This window comes from Zootoca vivipara, chromosome 4 (assembly GCF_963506605.1).
Source record: "Zootoca vivipara chromosome 4, rZooViv1.1, whole genome shotgun sequence".
Taxonomy (NCBI): Eukaryota; Metazoa; Chordata; class Lepidosauria; order Squamata; family Lacertidae; genus Zootoca; species Zootoca vivipara.
The window spans coordinates 28657314-28678302 of NC_083279.1; the positions used below are offsets into that span (position 1 = coordinate 28657314).

At 45.8% G+C, this 20989-nt stretch overlaps 1 protein-coding gene across 4 annotated transcripts in view; it reads right to left on the minus strand.

Annotated features, from left to right (window-relative positions):
- Positions 1-540: 540 nt before the first annotated feature.
- The window catches only part of NPAS2 (neuronal PAS domain protein 2), a 66911-nt gene continuing 46462 nt past the window's right edge, over positions 541-20989 (minus strand). Inside the window, exons 14-20 of one of the 4 annotated variants that reach the window (XM_060273440.1) lie at positions 20716-20813; positions 19357-19503; positions 8610-8804; positions 7661-7848; positions 6365-6457; positions 5178-5401; positions 541-1814 (exon numbers count right to left, since the gene is read on the minus strand). In XM_060273440.1, coding sequence (XP_060129423.1) covers positions 5194-5401; positions 6365-6457; positions 7661-7848; positions 8610-8804; positions 19357-19503; positions 20716-20813 — 929 coding nt within the window. In that variant the 3' untranslated portion in view covers positions 541-1814; positions 5178-5193. The remainder of the gene's footprint in view (positions 1815-5177; positions 5402-6364; positions 6458-7660; positions 7849-8609; positions 8805-19356; positions 19504-20715; positions 20814-20989) is intronic. The other 3 variants (XM_035116141.2, XM_035116142.2, XM_035116145.2) reach the window with 3 other exon arrangements.

Genomic DNA, 20989 nt, shown 5'->3' on the forward strand with positions numbered 1-20989 from the left:
CAAAATTACCTATACTAAGCGGAAAAAACTGATTGCTCCACCAGCCCTAATAATGCATACACAAGTAAAAGTAACTAAACATAACTAATTTTTTACAGAATAGTGTTTTACTGCAGAATGCATTGCATGCAGCCTCGTGTACCATTTGCAGTAGCCAGAGGTGTAGTAAAATTCTCACTGCATGAGAAGAGGCTATGGACAAAAGTGGTATGTAAGTAAAAGTAAACAGGTAAAGGAACCCTGGATGGTTAAAAGTCCAGTCAAAGGCAACAATGGGGTGCGGCGCTCATCTCACTTCAGGCCTAGGGAGCTGGCGTTTGTCCACAGACAACTTTCCGGGTCATGTGGCCAGCATGACTAAACTGTTTCTGGCACAACGGAACACCATGACTAAAGCCACAGTGCACGGCAATGCCATTTACCTTCCCGCCACAGTGATACCTATTTACCTAATTGCACTGGTGTGCTTTCGAACTGCTAGGTTGACAAACTATTAACTCACAAAAAAAGCATGGAGGGGGAAAAGCTTTTCGCTTGTAAAATGAGCTGGTATTTCATAAACGAAATAATGTTCACATAATCCCATATAAGTTTATTTTATATAGAAATAGGTCAAGGTTGGGGTTTTGTTTTGTTTACAACAACTTTTTTATACGCTACTTATTGAATAATTACATAAAATCTTTTTTTTTTAGAAACATCAACATAAAGCATACAAAAGTGCAACGCTTTGGAGGAAAAGTCAAACCTAAACGTAATAATGAAAGATATGTAATATAGTTGCAGCATTTTTCCACTTAATGGGCTGTAACACAGTGCATATTCTTCAGGTGTTTGTTCTATGAACAGTTGTGAGGGGGCTGTTCAGTTAGTAGAAAAGATTCTCTTCAAAGTGTTTAAAGAGCATGACTAGTACATTGGAATAATAGCTGCATGATTGTGCTTCGGTTCACGGTTTACAATTGTAGTTCACTAAGTAAATAGGAAAATGTCCAGTGTAATTTCTTTGAAACATTAGAAATAGCAAGAGGGAGAGGTAACAAGTTTAATACTTTCAGGTTATGAGTCCAAGGTCTATAAACTGCAGGGTGCTTTTTATTTAAATAAAGGACAACATGTTCTCTCTCTCACTGGAAGTGCTTATCTGGCCACCAGAACAAACTTTTATTTACCGAAAGTGCTAGGTTATGCCTTTTGTGCAGTTGTGCAAAATAATAATAATATTAATAAAAATAATCTCTAATTCTCTCAATAGATTTTCTCTGAACCAGTGCTTTTCATATTCAAAAGATCAAAATAGTGAAGGCCAAGTAACTCGTATCCACTTTTTTTTTGGAATAGCCAGAATACTTTCTGGTCAAAATAGTCAGAAGAATCGTCTACCAACACATACCAGTTTGCACATGATGGTATGTATTAGTATTAATATACATAATGTAGTCACAAAATAGTGCAAACATCTGCAAAATAATTCCCGTTCCTTTCCTATTGCACTATCCACCAAGGTCTGTGCTTGGTAATCTCTTTACATCACAAAACTCTGAAATGAACACATATGCAAATGCTGGCTTCCCTCCTGCCCAGTCACCCACCATTCAATAAAGCTAAATGTGTACTGATTGTTACAGCAGATTCTACTGCAGATGTTGTTGCATGTTTGAGGATTCAGGCAAACCGACAGTCCTCCTGGCAGCAGGTTGTTGCTGCTGCTGCGACTGTGTATGATGGTACTCTACGCATTCTTCCTGTCAACGGTAGGAAGGCAAGAGCAAAGAATCTGCCTGCTCACTGTGCAAAGGGCCTGCAGACTCTACCTATATGTGAAACAAAATTGGATGCCGTCAAATAATGGTTTAGCAGATCAAAAACAGTAGTTCTGTTAATGATGGTGATGATAATATAATAATAATAATAATAATAATAATAATAATAATAATAATAATAATTTATTTGTACCCCACCCATCTGCTACTCTGGGCAGCTTCCAGGATATATAAAAACACAGTAAAACATTATACCTTAAAAATCTTCCCTATATAGGGCTGCCTTCAGATGTTTCCTAAATGCTTCATAATTACTTATCTCCTTAACATCCGGTGGGAGGGCATTCCAAAGGGTGGGCGCCACTACTGAGAAGTGCCCTCTGCTTATATGGAAAAACTTGCTATGGAACTGTTGCTGGTGGACTAGGATCAATAGTTTGCAGAACACTTAAAATGTGGTTAGCTAAGTCAATGAATGAAGCTTGGCACCATTTATGCCAAGGATTGCAAGGTTGGCAGCCCTTGTATATTTTTTTGGATTTTATATTGTTAGAAAAAAAACAATTCTTGGGAAATGGCAATGGTCAAGTGGTGTGTGTGTCAGTGAGTTAGTGAGAGAGAGAGAGAGAGGGGGGGGTAGGTAGGTGTAGGGGTGTGTGTGTGTGTGGACTCTGTGTGTGAGAAAGAGTGGATGTGATGGCCCCTTTGTTTTGTTTTTCCTGGTACTGCAGAATGCTCCCTGTTGTCATGAGCAACAGCACTCTTATGTACCGTATGTGGAACATCAGTATTGTGTGATTGTCAGGGATGATTCGGAGAAGCAATGTACAGAGGAGGCGGAACAGGGGCTCAGGGATGCTGCAGAGCCCCACAACCGCCCAGAGACAGGAAGAAGGGGCAGAGAGCAGCCAGGCGGAGCAGGGGCTCAGGGATGCTGGGGAGCCCTGCAACCAACCAGAGGCTCCGGAAAGAAGAAACAAAATTTAAAAAATCCTTCCAGTAGCACCTTAGAGACCCAACTAAGTTTGTCATTGGTATGAGCTTTCATGTGCTGGAAGGAATTTTTTTATTTTGTTTCGACTACGGCAGACCAACACGGCTACCTACCTGTATCTGGAAGGAAGCTCAGACTCAGGAAGGGAGGGGGCTTTCAAATTAGCACAGACAAGGAGGGAAATGAAGTGTAAGGATCAAAGACATCTTGTGTGATTCCCCCACCTACTTTGTGGGCATGGCAATCGTAGGAAGCCACGCCCCAAATCTGACTCAATGGGTTCAGACATGTAATTCTGAACTGTAGCTGTTTCTTGTATATATGTAATAAAGACTGTAAATACCAAGCTGACTGTGCCAGGGTGTTACTGCGAAGGGAAAGACCACCTTTACAGTGTGGAGGAAGGATGGGAAACAACAATGACTGTACTCTCTCTAGTTTTGCGCCATGCCATGCCATGCCTCCATGGCTGCCATGTTGTGTTATACTGCACTCCTATAGCAGTCATTGTGTGCCAGGTCCATAGCAGGCCCATATTTTTGAAGTGTGGCCACTGGTATGAAAAGGTTGGTGGCCCTTGATTTATGTGAACGAGAATTTTTTGATAAGCTCTAGTTGTCAGAAGTTTAGTCAATCACAAAATGCAAGTGGATTTTCCCTACTCATTTCGTCCAATAATTGGGCTTCTTTTTCTGTCCTCCATTGGCAATGCTCATTAATTCCACTTTCTCTTTCAATAGTTTCATCACAATCATGTTTGTCATGGGCACATATGAAAATACTTGCACCACAATCCTAAGTATGTTTATTCATAAATATGTCCCACTAAGTTCAATGGGGCTTAACTTAATTCATAGTAAAGAAATTTAGGACTGTCAACAACATTCTGTTGTGGGTATGTTTTGTATTCTATAGTGGGTATATTTGGGCCTGTGCAATTATTTATTTATTCATTCATTCATTCATTTATATCCCACCTTTCCCCTGGGAGGGACTCCATTTTATTTTATTGCCACAGTTCATGTTTACCATTTTAGTGGGAGGCATGATGACTGTTTGTTTTTTAAAAGGGAAGTTACTGGCTATAAAGCCAAAAGCAGTTAATGACAATACAATAATAATTCAGGGAGCTTTTGTGTTGCAAAAGGAAAAAAACAAAAGGAACAAGGAAATTAGCAGGATCCATAAAACAAAAGGAAATACACCAGACACTCACATTGTGCTGAAGTTAAGATTTTGAACCTGGTGTCCCAATGCGAAGTTTCCAGCATAATCAAATGTGTCTGCTCCAGATCACATATTGGCGTGCATAAAATGCGAGCAGATGTTTTCAATACACAGAAGCCACAATCTCCTGAAACCTAACTTCCTCAGTGATATTCCAAACGAGGAGCACACTCAACTGGGAATTGTACCCAGAGCAGAGGATATCATTGACTGGGAGTCTGAGTTCTGCCATCATATTTAAAAGGCACATAGAATTATATAGACTTTAGAGTCAGCTGAGCTTTGGACTTATGTTGGTAAGGAAACGGAATGGATAGAATATTCAGGTAGGATTTTAAGACATCCTTGGCAATTCTGGGCCTGAGTTTTAAGACATCCTTGGTATTCTGGGCCTGAGTTGGGAGTCACTAAGAGTTTTGTATAGTGATTATTGGTTATGAGACTCCATTTGTCAAGGTTCAGTGGTCTAGCATCTGCTTTGTGTGCAGATGATCCCCTGCCATCTGAAATCTTGGAGGGTCACAGAATATACGGAGCTAGATGGGCCAATATTCCCAACCTAAGGCAGCTAGCTTCCTGTGTTCCTATTCCTGCCTATGCTTACTTTATTTGGGAACATGAGACCTAACATTAGACTGAAACATAGACAACTATGGACTAATTTACAAAGGGTATTTAAAGAAATAAAGAAAACAAAATGGTTGATACTGTGGACTCTGTTCATATGATATTAGAACTGCACTACACCCCCAAAAATGTACGTCTAGAAGTGCTAGCTGTGGCTTGAGAACATTAATAAATCAGTTGGACATCTGATATAGAGAACTGAAGAAATATTTTTGTTGTTTATTTTGTTTTGTTGTTTGTTGTTTAGGAAAACCAGCAGGCATTTGGCATCCCTGGTATTCATTCATTCACAGCAGGCATGTCTCTATAACCTGTGATCTAGCAGCTGACCCAATAGAAACTTAAATGCTTAGCATTTTCATTGTGAGTTCTTGTATTATTATTTTTTAACATTCCTAATAAAAAAAGTTTTTGTAAACAACCATGTCATATTTCTTCTGCCATTCTTAAAATAATGTAAGGGTCTTTATTACTTTATGAATAGCTGCACAATTTAATTAAAAATATTTTTTAAAAAACCAAAAAACCCTGTATGCCGCCCCTTCAGCCGAAAAAAAAATACTTACAGGGCGGCTTACCCATTTAGGTACTGTCAGTTCTGTTGCAGCCCACCTGAAGGTAGCATTGCTGCTGTTGTTGCTGATGCATAGGTTGCAAAGTTGAAGCCTGAGATGGCTGTGCTGCAGAGAACCCAGGGTGCAATACTGCTTGTCCCATCAGCACTATAGCTGTACTGCTTCCAGAGGTTTGCTCTTCCAAACTTTGGAACGCTTGTAGGCTTTGAAAGTATCTATTCAAAGAAACAGTCCTAAGTTTTGCAGCCAAGAATTTGTGACTAAAACACTGATGTCATACTGAGATGTATTATGGACAACGGTTGGGAGAAATAGCAGGTTCTGATGCTGACTCAGCGACTATGCAGATATGCCGATTGTTGAAAGATGCATTGAAAAAGCCAAGCACATTCATTACTACACATACCAGTAACTCCTGGGAATATATATTGTGCATATCTAGTGGTATCATGGAAGTGGAGAAGGCTGACCTGGGGTGGGGCAGTGTGGGAGAAGGAAGAAGCTGATCAGAGGCTGATGCAACTTAGCATTTTTGTTTTAGCCAGGTGCTGCTATTGGGGTGACCCAGAAGGTTGATAATACATGTAGACATGTTTAGAAATTGTAGGTTTATGGGTTAAAAGTAAAGAAGCAGCCATAGGAGATAAATTAGAAATTTCTGACACAATATCAGCAAGATTATGTTTCAAGTAGCAGGCTCCAGAATTCCTTGATTGTAACACTTTCACCAGACCTGGTCCCTTTCATTCTCCAGTTGGTTATGACAGAACCCCACTACATGATGGCAGGGCATTATTCCAGCCAGAACTGGACCTCTCAGGTAGGCACTATTGCCATTCTAAGAGAACAAGGGTGCTGTTCATGGTGAGTTCTGGCACCTCTTTTTCTAGAAAAATAGCATTGCATGAATCATGAGAGAAACAATGTACTGGGGCAACTGGGGTCTGAAAAACTGTGCAATTGTGGGAGCCTGGCAGTGGGGCAGAAAAGATATGGTAGGACAACATCTGGATTTTCAAAATATGGAGCTGCCTTTATTGCATCTCTGACATAGATTGCTTAACCCAAGTACTACCTCTGGATGAGTTGCTGTTCTACCACCTCCATCTAAGTGGCATTTCTCAGTATAGTTTCAAACCTTTCCTTCCTACCCCTGCCCCCAGTAACATGCTACATACTTAGCTTCGTGTCCAGTCACATCATCATCTGTTGTCTGCCTCGCATGGCAGGAACCAGGCATCATTGGCTGAATAGGCTGACTGAGTAACAGTCTAGGAAACAGGAAATTAAATAATGTCAGTGAAGAATGACACTAACCTGCAGATACTGAAAGGGTCAGAAGGATTTTTTCCATGTGAGGTAATTGCATGCTCAGAAGCCAATACAGTGGTACCTCGGGTTACAGATGCTTCAGGTTACAGACGCTTCAGGTTACAGACTCCACTAACCCAAAAATAGTACCTCGGGTTAAGAACTTTACTTCAGGATGAGAAGAGAAATCGCATGGTGGCAGCAGGAGGCCCCATTAGCTAAAGTGGTACCTCAGGTTAAGAACAGTTTCAGGTTAAGAACGGACCTCCAGAACGAATTACGTTCTTAACCCGAGGTATCACTGTAAAGTTAAATCTGCAGTAGGCTCAGGGATAGAGTGTAATTAGTTGTAGTAAAAAAAAGGGTAGCAGCTCAGGATTTATTATCAAATGTGACCATTCTTATACAAGGAGTTTAATTCTTCTTAGAAGTGGATCTACATACTGTGGTTGGCAAACAAAGATCGCTGAAATTCCCTGTAGCAGATTATCTGCCACAGCACTTGACTGTAACGTTTTCATGCTCTCAACCTGTGATGCGGTGGATGTTCCTGCCTCAAGTAACAGCCATCTTCTATGAAAATCCTGCATTCTGATGATATCTAGTGAGCATTGGGCTATTAGATTTTAAAGTTGGCTATTAGAGCTTCCATTCCGTTTGTTAGTCCAGAACAGAAAGTAGGCTTCACATACTTTCTTCTGCTCCAGGTGGTTTGAAACTGCAGCTAACTTTGTGTGGAGGTGTAAGGTCCCAGCCCCCCACCCCCACCCCAATTTACATTATGTTTCCTACATGGACATGTTTTCTATTTCAAGCTACTTATTGTTCCTTGTATTTTCTTTTCAGTCACCAGTTTAAAATGTTTTTCAAAACAGAACAGAGAAGTAAACAATATCTTTTCTTTCTCTTTTAAAGGCAAATACATAGCGCTAACATCATTTAGAGAAAACAACAACAACCCACAAGTCTGTTTGATCCATACCTATTCTGAAACTGTTTTTAATATTGAATTTTACATTTCTGTAACCCAACCCTGGAACCTTGTGGTAAAGGGTGAGTATGAAATTGAATAAATAATAATAGCACATAGTGCCATTGTAAAAAATAGTATTTAACTCTTCAACGTTTTTTTTTAAAAAAGCAGGTTACTACAATTATTTTACCTCAGTTGTTGATCATTACTGAAATCTGGAGTGCTCTGCTGGTGGCTGTTATCCTGTAGAATGGCATCAGGTGGAGCTCTGCTCAAAGACTGTGAGAGCACAGAGGCATTGCTAAACTGCGAGGTTAAGCTTCTGGAAGATTGACAGCTATCCTGCATTCCTTGCGAGGCTCTTGCTGATTTCTGATCCTAGAACAGTTAAAAATAACAGCACCCACAGAAACAATAACCCAAAGCTTTGGGTATATTGTAAAAACACATAGAATTAAGTTGTGGATATTTTTTTGCTAAATCACCAGATCCAAATTTAGTTCACTCCATCCTCTCATAAAGTCTAATTATGTAAAGTGCAGCAATGACCGATTAGTAGGGAAATAAATTCATATTCAGTGGTACCTCGACTTACGAACGACTCGACAACCTAATTTTTCAACTTACGAATGGGGCAAATGACCGCACGCTTATGAATTTCTCGACATCCGAACGGAAACCGCGGCAGCTTCGACTTATGAATTTTTCCGTTTCCAATGCATTCCTATGGGAAATCGCATTTCCAATGGCGCTTTGCGGCTTATGAATTTTTCGACCTACAAGGGTGCCTTCGCAACAGATTAAATTCGTAAGTCGAGGCACCACTGTTCGTTGAATGCAGGTCTGGTAATTTACCCTTTTTTTTAAAAAAATTTTTTTTACAAGAATGGTGATTATGGATAGCTGCAACAAACACACAGATTCACACAAAGCTTACTGGAAAGAGCGAAAGGGCAGGCAATATTGCCGTAATACCTAAAGGCAAACAAGAACTACAAGAAATGCTGGAATAACTAAATGAAGAATCAAAAAAGGCAGGACTGAAGATGAACCTAAGTCTTAAAGTAATGTTTAAAGAAGAGAACATTTTTTCCACACAACAAATCGCTGTACTGTAAGACTATTGCAGGTCTGCTTACCTGGTTTGATAACACATTTTCTTCTCCTAACATTTGATGGTCTGTTGCTTGAGGAGCCGCAATCTGCCCTTGGAGAAGAGGCCTTGGAGGCCTCAGCACAACTTGCTGCTGAGAATCAACAACTGGCTTCCCCTGAGGTTCTGGCTGCTGCATGCCGCTGAAATTCAGAGATGCTGTTGGCTGCTGTAAAAACATCTGGAAGAGAAAGGTGGTTCCTTTTTCTATTTCCTTGTTAGGAAAATCAATGGACGAAATACATTCACAGTTCCAATTTCAAGTTGTCATATCTTAACGCTTATAAATGTGTATTATTAGGGAGCTCAACTTGATCCAGGCCTCAGTTGCTGAAAATGCTTTTAATGCCAGGAGACTGTGTGAAGTTGCTTGTGAGTACACAGAGAGTCCGTTTCCCACACAATTGCATACGCACAGCCACCTTTCACACATCTGGGGCTGTCAGAGAAGTTTCTACAGGGAATGCCGCATGTCACCTCTTTCCAAATCAAGCATTGGATAAGAATTGCTCAAATATTATGAGTGCAATGCACCTTAAACCAGCTGTGGAAGGACTGGTACTGTTTAGAAAATCAAATCCACTATTCAGGAACAGAATACATTCGGCATCCTATTCACTCAGAAACCTCTGGCATACATGTCTAATTCTTGCAAATATTTGAAGGTCAAACTAGATGTTACATTACAAGTGAACACTTGGTTTATGGGGAATAAGCTTTCGGGGGGAGCAAATAAGAGCAGAGAAGTGATGGCTGCTGGTGGTAAACTCTTACCTGTCCCCCGTTTTTCTGCTTCAAATTGTTTTCTTCTACTTCCCTCTCCATGGGATTCCAGATGGGAAAATGTGTGTGCGACCCCAAAGGGGAGAGAAGTAGTTATCAGGAAAGGGGGTTAAGCACACACACTTTTCTGCTGACATTATCCCCATCTCACCCCAAGCTAGAAAAAGCTTCCACTGGAATTCTAGAAAATGTGTGTTCCTGTCCAATAAGTAGTTTGATTGTAATGTACAGCCTCCAACAACCATATCCTTATACTTTTTTTCTGAAAAGACAACTTCCTTTTGCCGGCTTTGAAAACAACTGGAACCAACTGGTGCTTGGAGGTAAGATTCAAATTCTATTGTGTGAGCTAGAAAGTCCCTCACCTTACCTGGCCATCCCCTGGCAACACCCTCCCAGGCAGGATTGTCCGCTAGGCTGGGGTAGGTGGAGACCCCTGGCATCCTACCCAGGAAGGTGGTGCCAGCCCCGAACTACCAGAGAGTCACACTATGGGATCAGGGTGCTGCACGCGACTACGCAAAGGTCGCCCCACGTTTGATGTGTGGAGCAGTCATTGCCGGCTTTGAAAACAGGATGCATTGTGACTCCTTCCAGAAAAAAAAAACTTCAAGATAATAGAACAAGAAAAATATAAAGCATGAGGCTTCAACTTAAGGAATTCTAGCTATCTACCAAAACAAAAATGTTGAAAAACAAACAGAAATACAGAAGATGAGAAGCCATAGAAATGAAGCATGAGAGAGAGAGAACATGTGTGTGCAAAGATCCTAATACTAAGTGTGAGATTGTTGCCTCAGTACATATCAGTAGGCAAACTAAGGCCCAGGGGCCGGATCCGGCCCAATCGCCTTCTAAATCCGGCCCGGGAATCAGCATGTTTTTACATGAGTAGAATGTGTCCTTTTATTTAAAATGCATCTCTGGGTTATTTGTGGGGCCTGCCTGGTGTTTTTACATGAGTAGAATGTTTGTTTTTATTTAAAATGCATCTCTGGGTTATTTGTGGGGCATAGCAATTCATTCACCTTTTCTCTCCAAAATATAACCCCCCCCACAAGGTCTGAGGGACAGTGGACCGGCCCCCTGCTGAAAACGTTTGCTGACCCCTGCTGATGATCCCATGAGCTACGAACGTAATGTAAGTACAGTGGAACCTCGGTTTTTGAGCGTCTTGGAAGTTGAACGTTTTGGCTTTCAAATGCTGAAAACCCGGAAGTACTGTATATTCCTGCGTATAAGACTACTTTTTAACCCAGGAAAATCTTCTCAAAAGTCGGGGGTCGTCTTATACGTCGGGTTGTATTTCTTATATGGCGAGTGTGAGGGACAGGGGATATCGCGAAGTCCCTCCCCTCCTGAGTTCAAGCCAATCACCAAGCACAGGGGAAAGCAGAGAGAGTTCCGATTCCAGTAGGGAAGCAGGAAGTCGGGTCCGAGGCTCAGGCAAGGTAGAGGAGCCAGGGTCCCAGGCGGGACAGGAAGGGGCGAATAAGGGAGGGAGACCCATCCCCCCAACGCCAGAACTACGCAGAAAGAGGAGGGGAAAGAGGATGGGTCTGCCAAAGCTTTTGTGTTGGAGAAAGACGCGCCAAAAGCCATTAGGAGGTTCTGAAACCGACTGATCACATCACTCCGTGTAAATAGCAATGACTTTAGCACTGTAAATACGCAGCACCAATAAAAGAATAAAATGCAGAGCTGCGTAGCGTCGTTACTCTGAAGTAGTCCACTCCGGCCACTGTGACAGCAACCTCCTAATCCTTTTTGGGCTACTTTGGAGTTGCCGGGATGAGCGTGTCAGAGGCGGAGAAATGGCGGCAGATCGCGGAGCAAGCCCAGCAAGAACTGCAGCAGCTGTCGCTGCAGGCGCAGGGGGAATTGAAGGCAGCTAAAGAAGAGACTAGGAAGGTCCAGGACGACCGGCTACAACTTGCGGAACAGGTGAGAGCGCTACAGGAAAGAGAGCAGGAATTAAGGGCGGTGGCGGTAGACCTCCAAAACAAGCTGGATGCAGAGAAAAACAAGGCGGGAGGGGCACCCCAAGTCCAAGTGCTGCCAGGAAGGAGAGCCGGGACCCTAGTAAGCAAGTTCAATGGAGACCCGAGGGAATATCAGGGCTTTGAGACTGAGATTGTGTATGCTCTTGAGCTGCACCACGCTGAGTTCCCTGATGATGAGCACAGGGTAGCGTTTATTGTGGAGCACCTTACCGGGGCAGCCAGGGAGTGGCTAAGACCGTTAATCGCAACAAAGAATCCTTGCATGAAGAATGTCAAACTATTTCTAGAAGGTTTGAAAACGATGTATTCGTCCGATAGTCATATGGACCAGACTAAGGAGGAACTGCATAATTTACGCCAAGGAAATATGACAGTTCGCGCGTATTGGGCGAAATTCACCATGCTGGTGCACAGATTGGGGTGGGAACTCGAGTCGCCCCCAATGCAAGCGGCGTTCTACTTGGGTTTGCATGAGGAGGTGAAGGATGAGCTCTCAAGAGGTCCAAAGCCCAGTAATATGGATCAGCTGAGCAAAGCGGCTCTGGCGGTGGGGGTGAGACAGGAATCCCGGTGGAGCGACAAGCAAGCAACGCGCGCAAAGCGGGCTTGGTTCCCACGGTCGCAGGAGAAGCCACTCCCCCAACAACCCTTTCAAGCCACGCCTGGGGCCAGTCAGGACCAGGAACCCATGCAGATTGATAGCGCGCGCGCGGGGGCTTTTCAAACCCCAGCGGCGCCAAGACGCAAGGAGGGAAGGGGTGGGAATTGCTTTCTCTGCAACTCCCCCCAGCATCTCGTCAGAGACTGCCCACATCGCAGGGAGTGGCAAGGAAAGGCGGGAACGGTTGTGCCCTCCCCCACTGACGCAGCACCACAGCAGGGAAACGGGAAAGCCTGGCTGCAGGAGACAAGGGGCAGCAGCCAGGCACAGTCAGCAGAAAACAGCCCCAGCCCACCCACCCGCACAGAGAGGAGCAGAGCCAGCCCACCCCTCCCAGAGCAGGAGTGGTTCTAGAAGTGACGCTCACGCTCCCAAATGGCTATCCCCTGACAGTCCTCGCCTTAATTGACAGTGGGGCGTCAGCGAACTTCTTCTCGAGAAACTTTGCAGAAGAGCACCAGATCCAGCTTCTGCAGCTGGATTTTCCTCTGCACGTGGCAACCATTGACGGCAGAGAGCTGCTGGGAGGGGCCATCACTCATCAAACCCCCCCCATGAGAATGACGGTGGGGAGGCACTCAGAGACACTGGCATTCAACGTCACCACCATCTCAGACCCCCCCATCGTCTTGGGCATGAGCTGGCTGGCGCGCCACGACCCCTCCATCAGTTGGCACCAAAGATGCATCACTTTTGGATCGGACTTTTGCCTGGAACATTGCATGCAGCACCAACCAGGGGAGGGGCCTCCGATAGCCACGGTGGCCACCATGCACGTCAAAGGGGGTGAGGCGATACCCAAGCCGTACTGGGACCTGCAGGAGGTCTTCAGCGAAGCGGAGTCCGACCACCTACCCCCACACAGGCCTTTTGACTGCCAGATCAACCTGGTGCCAGGGGCAACTATACCCCCAGCCAAGCTGTACGCCATGTCAGACCAGGAACTGGAGGATCTGCGCGCTTTCATCGACAAGAACCTCAAGCGGGGGTTCATCAGAGAAAGCAAGGCAGCAGGGGGCAGCCCAGTCTTCTGGGTGGACAAGAAAGACACGCAACAGCGCCGTCTTGTGGTGGATTTTAGACGGCTGAATTCAGTGACAGAGCCAGTGGCTTTCCCCATGCCCAGAGTGGATGATCTCCTGACAGCGGCACGCAGGGGCAAGATTTTCACCAAGCTAGACCTGAGGGGGGCGTACAACTTGATCAGGATCCGGGAAGGCGATGAATGGAAAACCACGATGTTCACGCCTCTGGGCTCCTTTGAATATCTCGTGATGCCCTTCGGGTTGCAAGGGGGCTCAGCATGCTTCCAGGCCTTCATGCACCACGTCCTGGGGTCCCTCCTTTTCAGGAAATGCTTGGTCTTCCTGGATGACATCCTTATCTACTCCGATGACCCAGTGCAGCATGTGAAGGATGTCAGGGAGGTGTTGCAGCGCCTGAAGGAGAACCACCTGTATGTGAAGCTGGAGAAGTGCAAGTTTCACACCAAGGAGGTGGACTTCCTAGGCTACAAGCTGTCAGACAAGGGGCTGGCGATGGACAAGGACAAGGTGCAGGCCATCCTGGACTGGCACAGCCCCAGGACGCGCAAAGATGCCCAACGCCTACTAGGCTTCGCCAACTTCTACAGGAAGTTCATCAAGAACTTCTCTCGCGTTACGGCTCCCATCACTGACTGCCTGAGAGGCAAGCAGAAGTTCAGGTGGACACCAGAGGCGCAAGCAGCGTTTGAAAGCCTCAAGAGGGTGTTCGCCTCAGACCAGAACCTGTTCCACGTGGTTCAGGACGCGCCCCTTCGCGTGGAGACAGATGCTTCTGATAAAGCTGTGGGCGCCATTTTGTTGCAACTGGACGCCAACAGAGAGTGGAGACCCTGTGCCTTCTTCTCCAGGAAGTTGACCCAGCCAGAGCGAAACTACACGGTGTTTGATCGGGAACTGCTGGCGATCCACGCTGCGTTCCAGCACTGGAGACACTTCCTGGTGGGCGCCAAGCACCCCATCCAGGTGTGCACAGACCACAAGAACCTGGAGTTCTGGAGAACTGCCAGGGTGCTCAACCAGCGGCAGATACGGTGGGCAGAGTTCTTCTCGAACTTCAACTTCTCCATACACTACATCCCGGGAGAACAGAATGTCAGGGCGGATGCCCTCTCCCGCAAGCCAGAGTACATGGAGGAGGAGGCGCCACCGGCACCCAGGCACATCTTCCCCCCGTCAGCTTGGTCCTGCGGAGCAGCAGTGGTAAGCGAGGCAGAACTCACAGCACTGACGGCAGCGGATGAATTTGCCAACCGCATCTTCAGAGAACTGAGAAGGGGGGGGAGCAGGCAAAAGACTTTGCAGAACGCAGGGGGCTGCTTTTCTACAAGGGTGCACTGTACCTGCCCACCACCCAGCTCAGACGTACGGTCCTCAAGCAGATGCACGACAACCCAACGGCGGGTCATTTTGGGAGGGATAAAACCACTCACCTAGTCATGAGACACTTCTGGTGGCCAGGGGTGCGGGAGGATGTGAGGGATTATGTAAGGGGCTGTGACACCTGCCAGCGGGCAAAGGTGGTCAGAGCGCCACCAGCAGGTTTGCTGGAGCCCTTAGCCACACCGCACAGGCCGTGGGAAGTAGTGTCCATGGACTTCATCACAGACCTGCCCTCATCCAGGGGCAAGACCGCAGTGTTGGTGGTGGTGGACCTCATGTCCAAAATGTGCCACTTTATACCGTGTGCCAGGGCGGTCTCTGCAGAAGAGACAGCCAAACTGTTTGTGGATCACGTATTCAGACTGCATGGATTACCTTTAAGGGTTATTTCGGATCGTGGCCGCCAATTTGTTTCCAGGTTCTGGCGGCGGCTCATGAACCTCCTGCAGGTGGAGGTCAGCTTGTCGACGGCTAGACACCCGCAGACCAATGGACAGGCGGAGAGGGTCAACGCCATTCTGCAGCAGTACCTGAGATGCTACGTCAGCCAGCGGCAAACGGACTGGGTGGATCGCCTGCCACTGGCAGAATTTGCCTACAACAATGCGGTACACGTCTCCACAGGGGTGTCGCCCTTTAAGGCCAATTACGGGCGTGACCTCAGATCTTTCCCAGAGAGGGAGGGGGAGGAGGAGGAGGAGGGCCCACAGGCTGAGGATTGGGCAGAGGAACTGGAGACGGTGCACCAGCAGCTCAGAGAACACTTGGAGAGAGCCAAGGAAGCGTACAAGAAGGGGGCAGATCGCCACAGGCGACCGGGGGAGGTCATTAGGGTGGGGGACAAAGTGTGGTTGTCCTCGGAGGGCCTTCCCATCAGAGGGCGATGCAAAAAGCTGGCGCCCAGAAGGTTGGGCCCCTTCACGGTCACGCAACAGGTAAACCCGGTGGCATACAGGCTGGCACTGCCAGAGGACATGAGGGTGCACCCTGTGTTTCATAGATCGCTGCTGTCGCCGTACAGGGAAAGCAGCAGGCTCCGAGACAGCGAACAAACCCCTGAGGGAGGGGGGGAGAGGGAAGGCAGGGAGCAACTCAATGAGGCCACGGCCATCCTGGATTCAAGGTGGGGGGTGGGGGGACTGGAGTACCTCATGGCATGGGAGGATGCTCCACCGTCCCAGAATGAATGGGTCCCAGCCACTCAGATACAGGAGGAATTCCTGGTAGAAGAATTTCACGCCCTCTTTCCCCATAGACCCAAGCCCTGGCACATGGAAAGGGAGGGGGAGGGGGAGGAAGCACGGGAGAGCAGTTCACCATGGCGCTGGGAAGCGGAGTTTGAGGAACCAGAGGATGAGGTATGGGTGTCACCGAGATCCACCCAGTCAGAGGAAGGAGCAGATTGGCAGAACATTTTTACCATCACCAGCTCTGACGCCACGGACTTTTTGGGATTCCCATCCTCCCAGGCGGAAGGGGGGGGCTTGCAGGACTGGGGGGAGGTGTTCACACCAACGGGCTCGGAAAGCACTGAGTTCTTAGGCTTCCAGTCGTCACCGACACCTGGGGGGGACCTGGGGAGGGGTGAAGGAGAGCTTGGGAGGGGGGTGGATGTGAGGGACAGGGGATATCGCGAAGTCCCTCCCCTCCTGAGTTCAAGCCAATCACCGAGCACAGGGGAAAGCAGAGAGAGTTCCGATTCCAGTAGGGAAGCAGGAAGTCGGGTCCGAGGCTCAGGCAAGGTAGAGGAGCCAGGGTCCCAGGCGGGACAGGAAGGGGCGAATAAGGGAGGGAGACCCATCCCCCCAACGCCAGAACTACGCAGAAAGAGGAGGGGAAAGAGGATGGGTCTGCCAAAGCTTTTGTGTTGGAGAAAGACGCGCCAAAAGCCATTAGGAGGTTCTGAAACCGACTGATCACATCACTCCGTGTAAATAGCAATGACTTTAGCACTGTAAATACGCAGCACCAATAAAAGAATAAAATGCAGAGCTGCGTAGCGTCGTTACTCTGAAGTAGTCCACTCCGGCCACTGTGACAGCGAGTATATCCCAAACTCTAAATTTTAACTGGAAAATCTGGGGGTCGTCTTATACGCCCAGTCGTCTTATACAGTATAAGGCTTATACGGTAACTGCTTTAATTTTCGAACAATTTTCAGAAACCAAACATGCCACGCAGCTTCCGTTTTGAGTTTCCCTATTGTATTGAGGCTGCCGCTTTCAGTTTTCAAACGTTTCGGAAGTCGAACGGTCTTCCGGAACGGGTTACGTTAAAAAACCGAGGTTCCACTGTAATAGGAGTCATGCTTTTTAATTTCTGTACTGCGACAGATTGCCTCCAACCAATCATATGATAATGAGCTTTCATCGTGATTTGCTTGTGGGGTGTTTATAAACCTTCCCATTACTAACATTCATTCACTCCACACTTTTCAATGCATTTCCCTGTCACTCTCCTAACAGCAAACAGTCCATTGCTTTCTTTAAGTGCACTTGTTGCACTAACCTATTGTGCAAGACTAAATGCACTTGAACCTCTCCTGCAAAAAAACTGAGAGTCAGGCACCTCAAGAGTGTTAGTGTCAAAACTTTCCTCCTCAGAAAATGAAAACAACAAAGTGCCAACAGAGAAAGTATTTCATTCATAGTGGCTTTGCCCAAGATTCTTACCATCCTGTCATGACTGGACCACTAAAGAAGAACTGAAATGCCACTGAATCGAAAGGATTCCTCCCCCCCCAACCCCTTCAACATCAAAAGCAAGTCTAAGTAGATAACGCCACCGCAGAATCTCATGACTACTTTTTCAGGGTGTCAAGACTTGAGAAGAGTATTACTAATGTCTTCTAATTGGCAGTCTCATTAGTATTCTCATGAAAGAAGCAAAAGACATGAAAGCACAACACCTCTTGCATCTAGAAACAGACAGCATCACATTAGGGAGACAACGGGAGAAAGCTGTTCTATGGAAACCAGGCATTTTAACCCATCTGCGTTGATCGAACCAGGAAGCTCTTATCAACAGCAATTATTTTTACAATGTATCGGAAGCAAGGGTGCCAAGCTAAATTTATAGCTATGAGACATTTATTTCAAAGGTACCATTTCTAACAAACTGGTGAAGGTGACATTTTCCCTGTAAGGCTTGGTTCTACCCATATTATTTCCTTTTAGCAATATTGCCGGGCTGCTTTTCTGCTACATGCCAAATATAGCCCCTTAATTCCCTTTTTTGTGGTCCCAGCAAGTCTGTTCAAGTTGCATTAAATTTATTAATTTAATGCATACAATTTATGCATACATTCCATGTAGCCCCATGACCAACGGACTCATTGTTAAAAGCTTGTTTATGGAAGACGATCTTACTCGGCTACGAGTGATCACCAAAGAAAGAAGAAGAAGAAGAAGAAGAAGAAGAAGAAGAAGAAGAAGAAGAAGAAGAAGAAGAAGAAGAAGAAGAAGAAGAAGATACCCCTAACAGTGCTGTAAAAAGGTAAAGGTAAAGGACCCCTGACAGTTAAGTCCAGTTGTGAACGACTCTGGGATTGCGGCGCTCATCTCGCTTTACTGGCCGAGGGAGCAGACGTTTGTCCGCAGACAGTTTTTCTGGGTCATGTGGCCAGCATGACTAAGTCACACGCAGCACACGGAAACGCCATTTACCTTCCTGCCGGAGTGGTACCTATTTATCTACTTGCACTTTGACATGCTTTCGAACTGCTAGGTTGGCTAGAGCAGGGACCGAGCAACGGGAGCTCACCGCCATTACTGGGATTTGAACCACCAACCTTCCATCGGCAAGCCCTAGGCTCAGTGGTTTAGACCACAGTGCCACCCGTGTCTGTAGCTACAGCTACAGTGCTGCAGGATGGTTTAGACCACAGCGCCACCCGTGTCTGTAGCTACAGCTACAGTGCTGTAGCATGGGTTAAAATTGAGCTCTTGTGTTTCATTCTATATTTCTCTCTCTGCAAGGTACTATTAAGGAAAAATGACCATAAGCTCTACCCAATCCTTTCATTTCTTTCACTCCTGAAGTGTCTGCTGTGCATGTTGCTTCCAGTTCGTCTGAGACCAGAAGCGAAAGTAAAGTACAGTGAAAAACATCACATGGGAGAAAGGAGATAAACACAGCTTCCATTCTCATGGTAAAGTCAGACACACAAACCATACCACTCCTCGCTGCTGGAAAAGCTCAGTGTACAAATATCCCAACAATTTTGTCCTCTCTGCCTTAAACATACTGAAATATCGTTGTTGGACTAACTGGAAGCATTAGGTCAGTTAATTCTCTGCTATGTATGAGAAACAAAAGTGTAACCAAAGGGGCTCCTGACCAAATGAATCTGGGAAGTTGCCTTATATGGAACCAGATCATAGGTTCATCTATCCCAATATTTCCTGCTCTGACTGGCAGCAGTTCTCTCAGGTCTCAGGCATAAGTCTTTGGCAGCTTTGCTATTTCCTAAGTGAAAATGCCACAGATTGAACCTCAGGCTGTGCACCTACACTTTTCTCTTAAGTCTTTCAACGCCAATCCTCTTATTCTGTCATTGGGAACAGAGGACTTCCAACACTATGTATTCCTATGTAAACTGGGGGAGGGGGACTGCAGAAAGAATAGCTGGCAGAAGGTGTTGTTTTCCTGAGCCAGGTTCCGAAATCGGAAGTAAGCAAAATGCCCCTTGAAGAAGCAGGTTTGTAAGATGGACTGCTGGTTGCAGGAAGCCCTCCTCTGTGTAATGGCCTATGCTGTATCAAGATGATTTGAGCATGGAAATACTATAGTTCTGCTCAAGAATTCTGCTGCTCACTGAATCAAGAGTAATTTGTCTGAAAAATACATTCTCCCGCTAACCTGTATGTCGGAATCCTGCACAATGCACAGCTGCTCCTGGATTTTCTGCAGCTCTTCCTGCTGCCACTGAATATTGGCTTGCAGAATTCGAGTCCTCTGCTCAAGCTGGTCTTTGATAGTTTGGAACATGTTAAACTGGGATGAGAGCTGAAACAAGAAAACAAAGAGCAATGTTACTTTTCTAATGAGTATGGTAACTTTTGTTCCATGAGGCTGCTTTGCTGTATTTCTAAGAATATTGTTACCTGCGTTATATTACAGTGGTACCCCAACTTATGAAGACGGTCCGTTCCACGGTCGTCTTCGTAAGTCGAGGTTTTCGTAGGTCCAAGTGCCTTTACGGCGCGTGCGCCGGGCGCACACGCCGAAAACACTTCCGGAGGCTTCGACTTCAGAAGTCGAATTCTTCAGAAGTCGAAGCCTTCGGAAGTCGAGGTATGACTGTACTGCTCTTGCATAAGGAATGATGCATGTCCGAGACCTAGAAGCTGCAAGTAAAGCGTGTTTAACTTACTTGCAGTCTGTAGTGTTTCACTGAAAAAGTGGCAAAATGGGGGTCAGCTGCTTCACACAGCTGAATGGAATTGAATAAGGTTTAATAACCTATTCCTATGCTTCATTAATATGCATAATGATGGGGTTTAATACTCTGCTACTGGGGCTCTCTATGTCCTAGCCCCGTGTTTTTAAAAACAGGCACCAGCCATTTTTCTTCTGCTTTTAATCCGCACGTGGGGGTCTCTAGAGGATTAAATATTAATATAGTCTCTTTAACAATTCCCATCATTTGCAAGATAAGCACATACTGATTACTGGTGTTACAGCACTAATAACTCTTTGACCACAAGTCCAGACCACCTGTGGTCAAAATAATACAAGAGCGTGAAAGGAGGCTTCAGCAAATATTCCTTGATAGCTAGAAAAAAGAGCCTGGGCAGAAGAGTTATAGTACCTATCTCTGATAACGATAACCCCACTGTGTGTGTGTGTGTGAATGTATTAATATTGATTTTGGGGAGGGGGGGCGTGCCTTTCCCGCCATACAACTGTCTTGCCAATATTTTGGATTGTCTCTAATTTCAGGGGAACCAGTGGCAGAGAGGACTTTCTAGACATAGAAAAGGCCTTGATCCATTTAGACACCCCTGAGCATGCTCAAGAGGGTCATGCCATGCCAGTATGAATGGAAAAGTTTTAGTTTGCTATGCCTCCCAATTCAATTCAGTGAAAACAAAAAATCGTTTTACTCTCAACTAACTTAAAGCCAATTTAAAGCTCCTGTCCTCCGCCACACCTGTGTCCCAATCTATTTCATGGAACTTCTTTTAATGTTTCTGGAACCTTTCCCCCCCCCCTTACCTGAGCAGCGGCAGGTTGGCTAGATCTCTGCAAGTCCTCCTGCATAGTGGGACTTCTTTGCAGAGAGGGAGACTCTGGGATGAGCTTTGTTCTTGTGGCTATAAAATAACATTTATTTACTGAATTACCATTTAGAACAAAGTTGTTAAAAGTTTTTTTAATGTATACAAAAAGACTGGATCACTGGAATGCCAATAAAGGAAGTTGACTATAGAACAAATGCACCAACTTTTGTCAACCTGCATCCTCTAGTTCTGGACTACAGCTCTGGCTG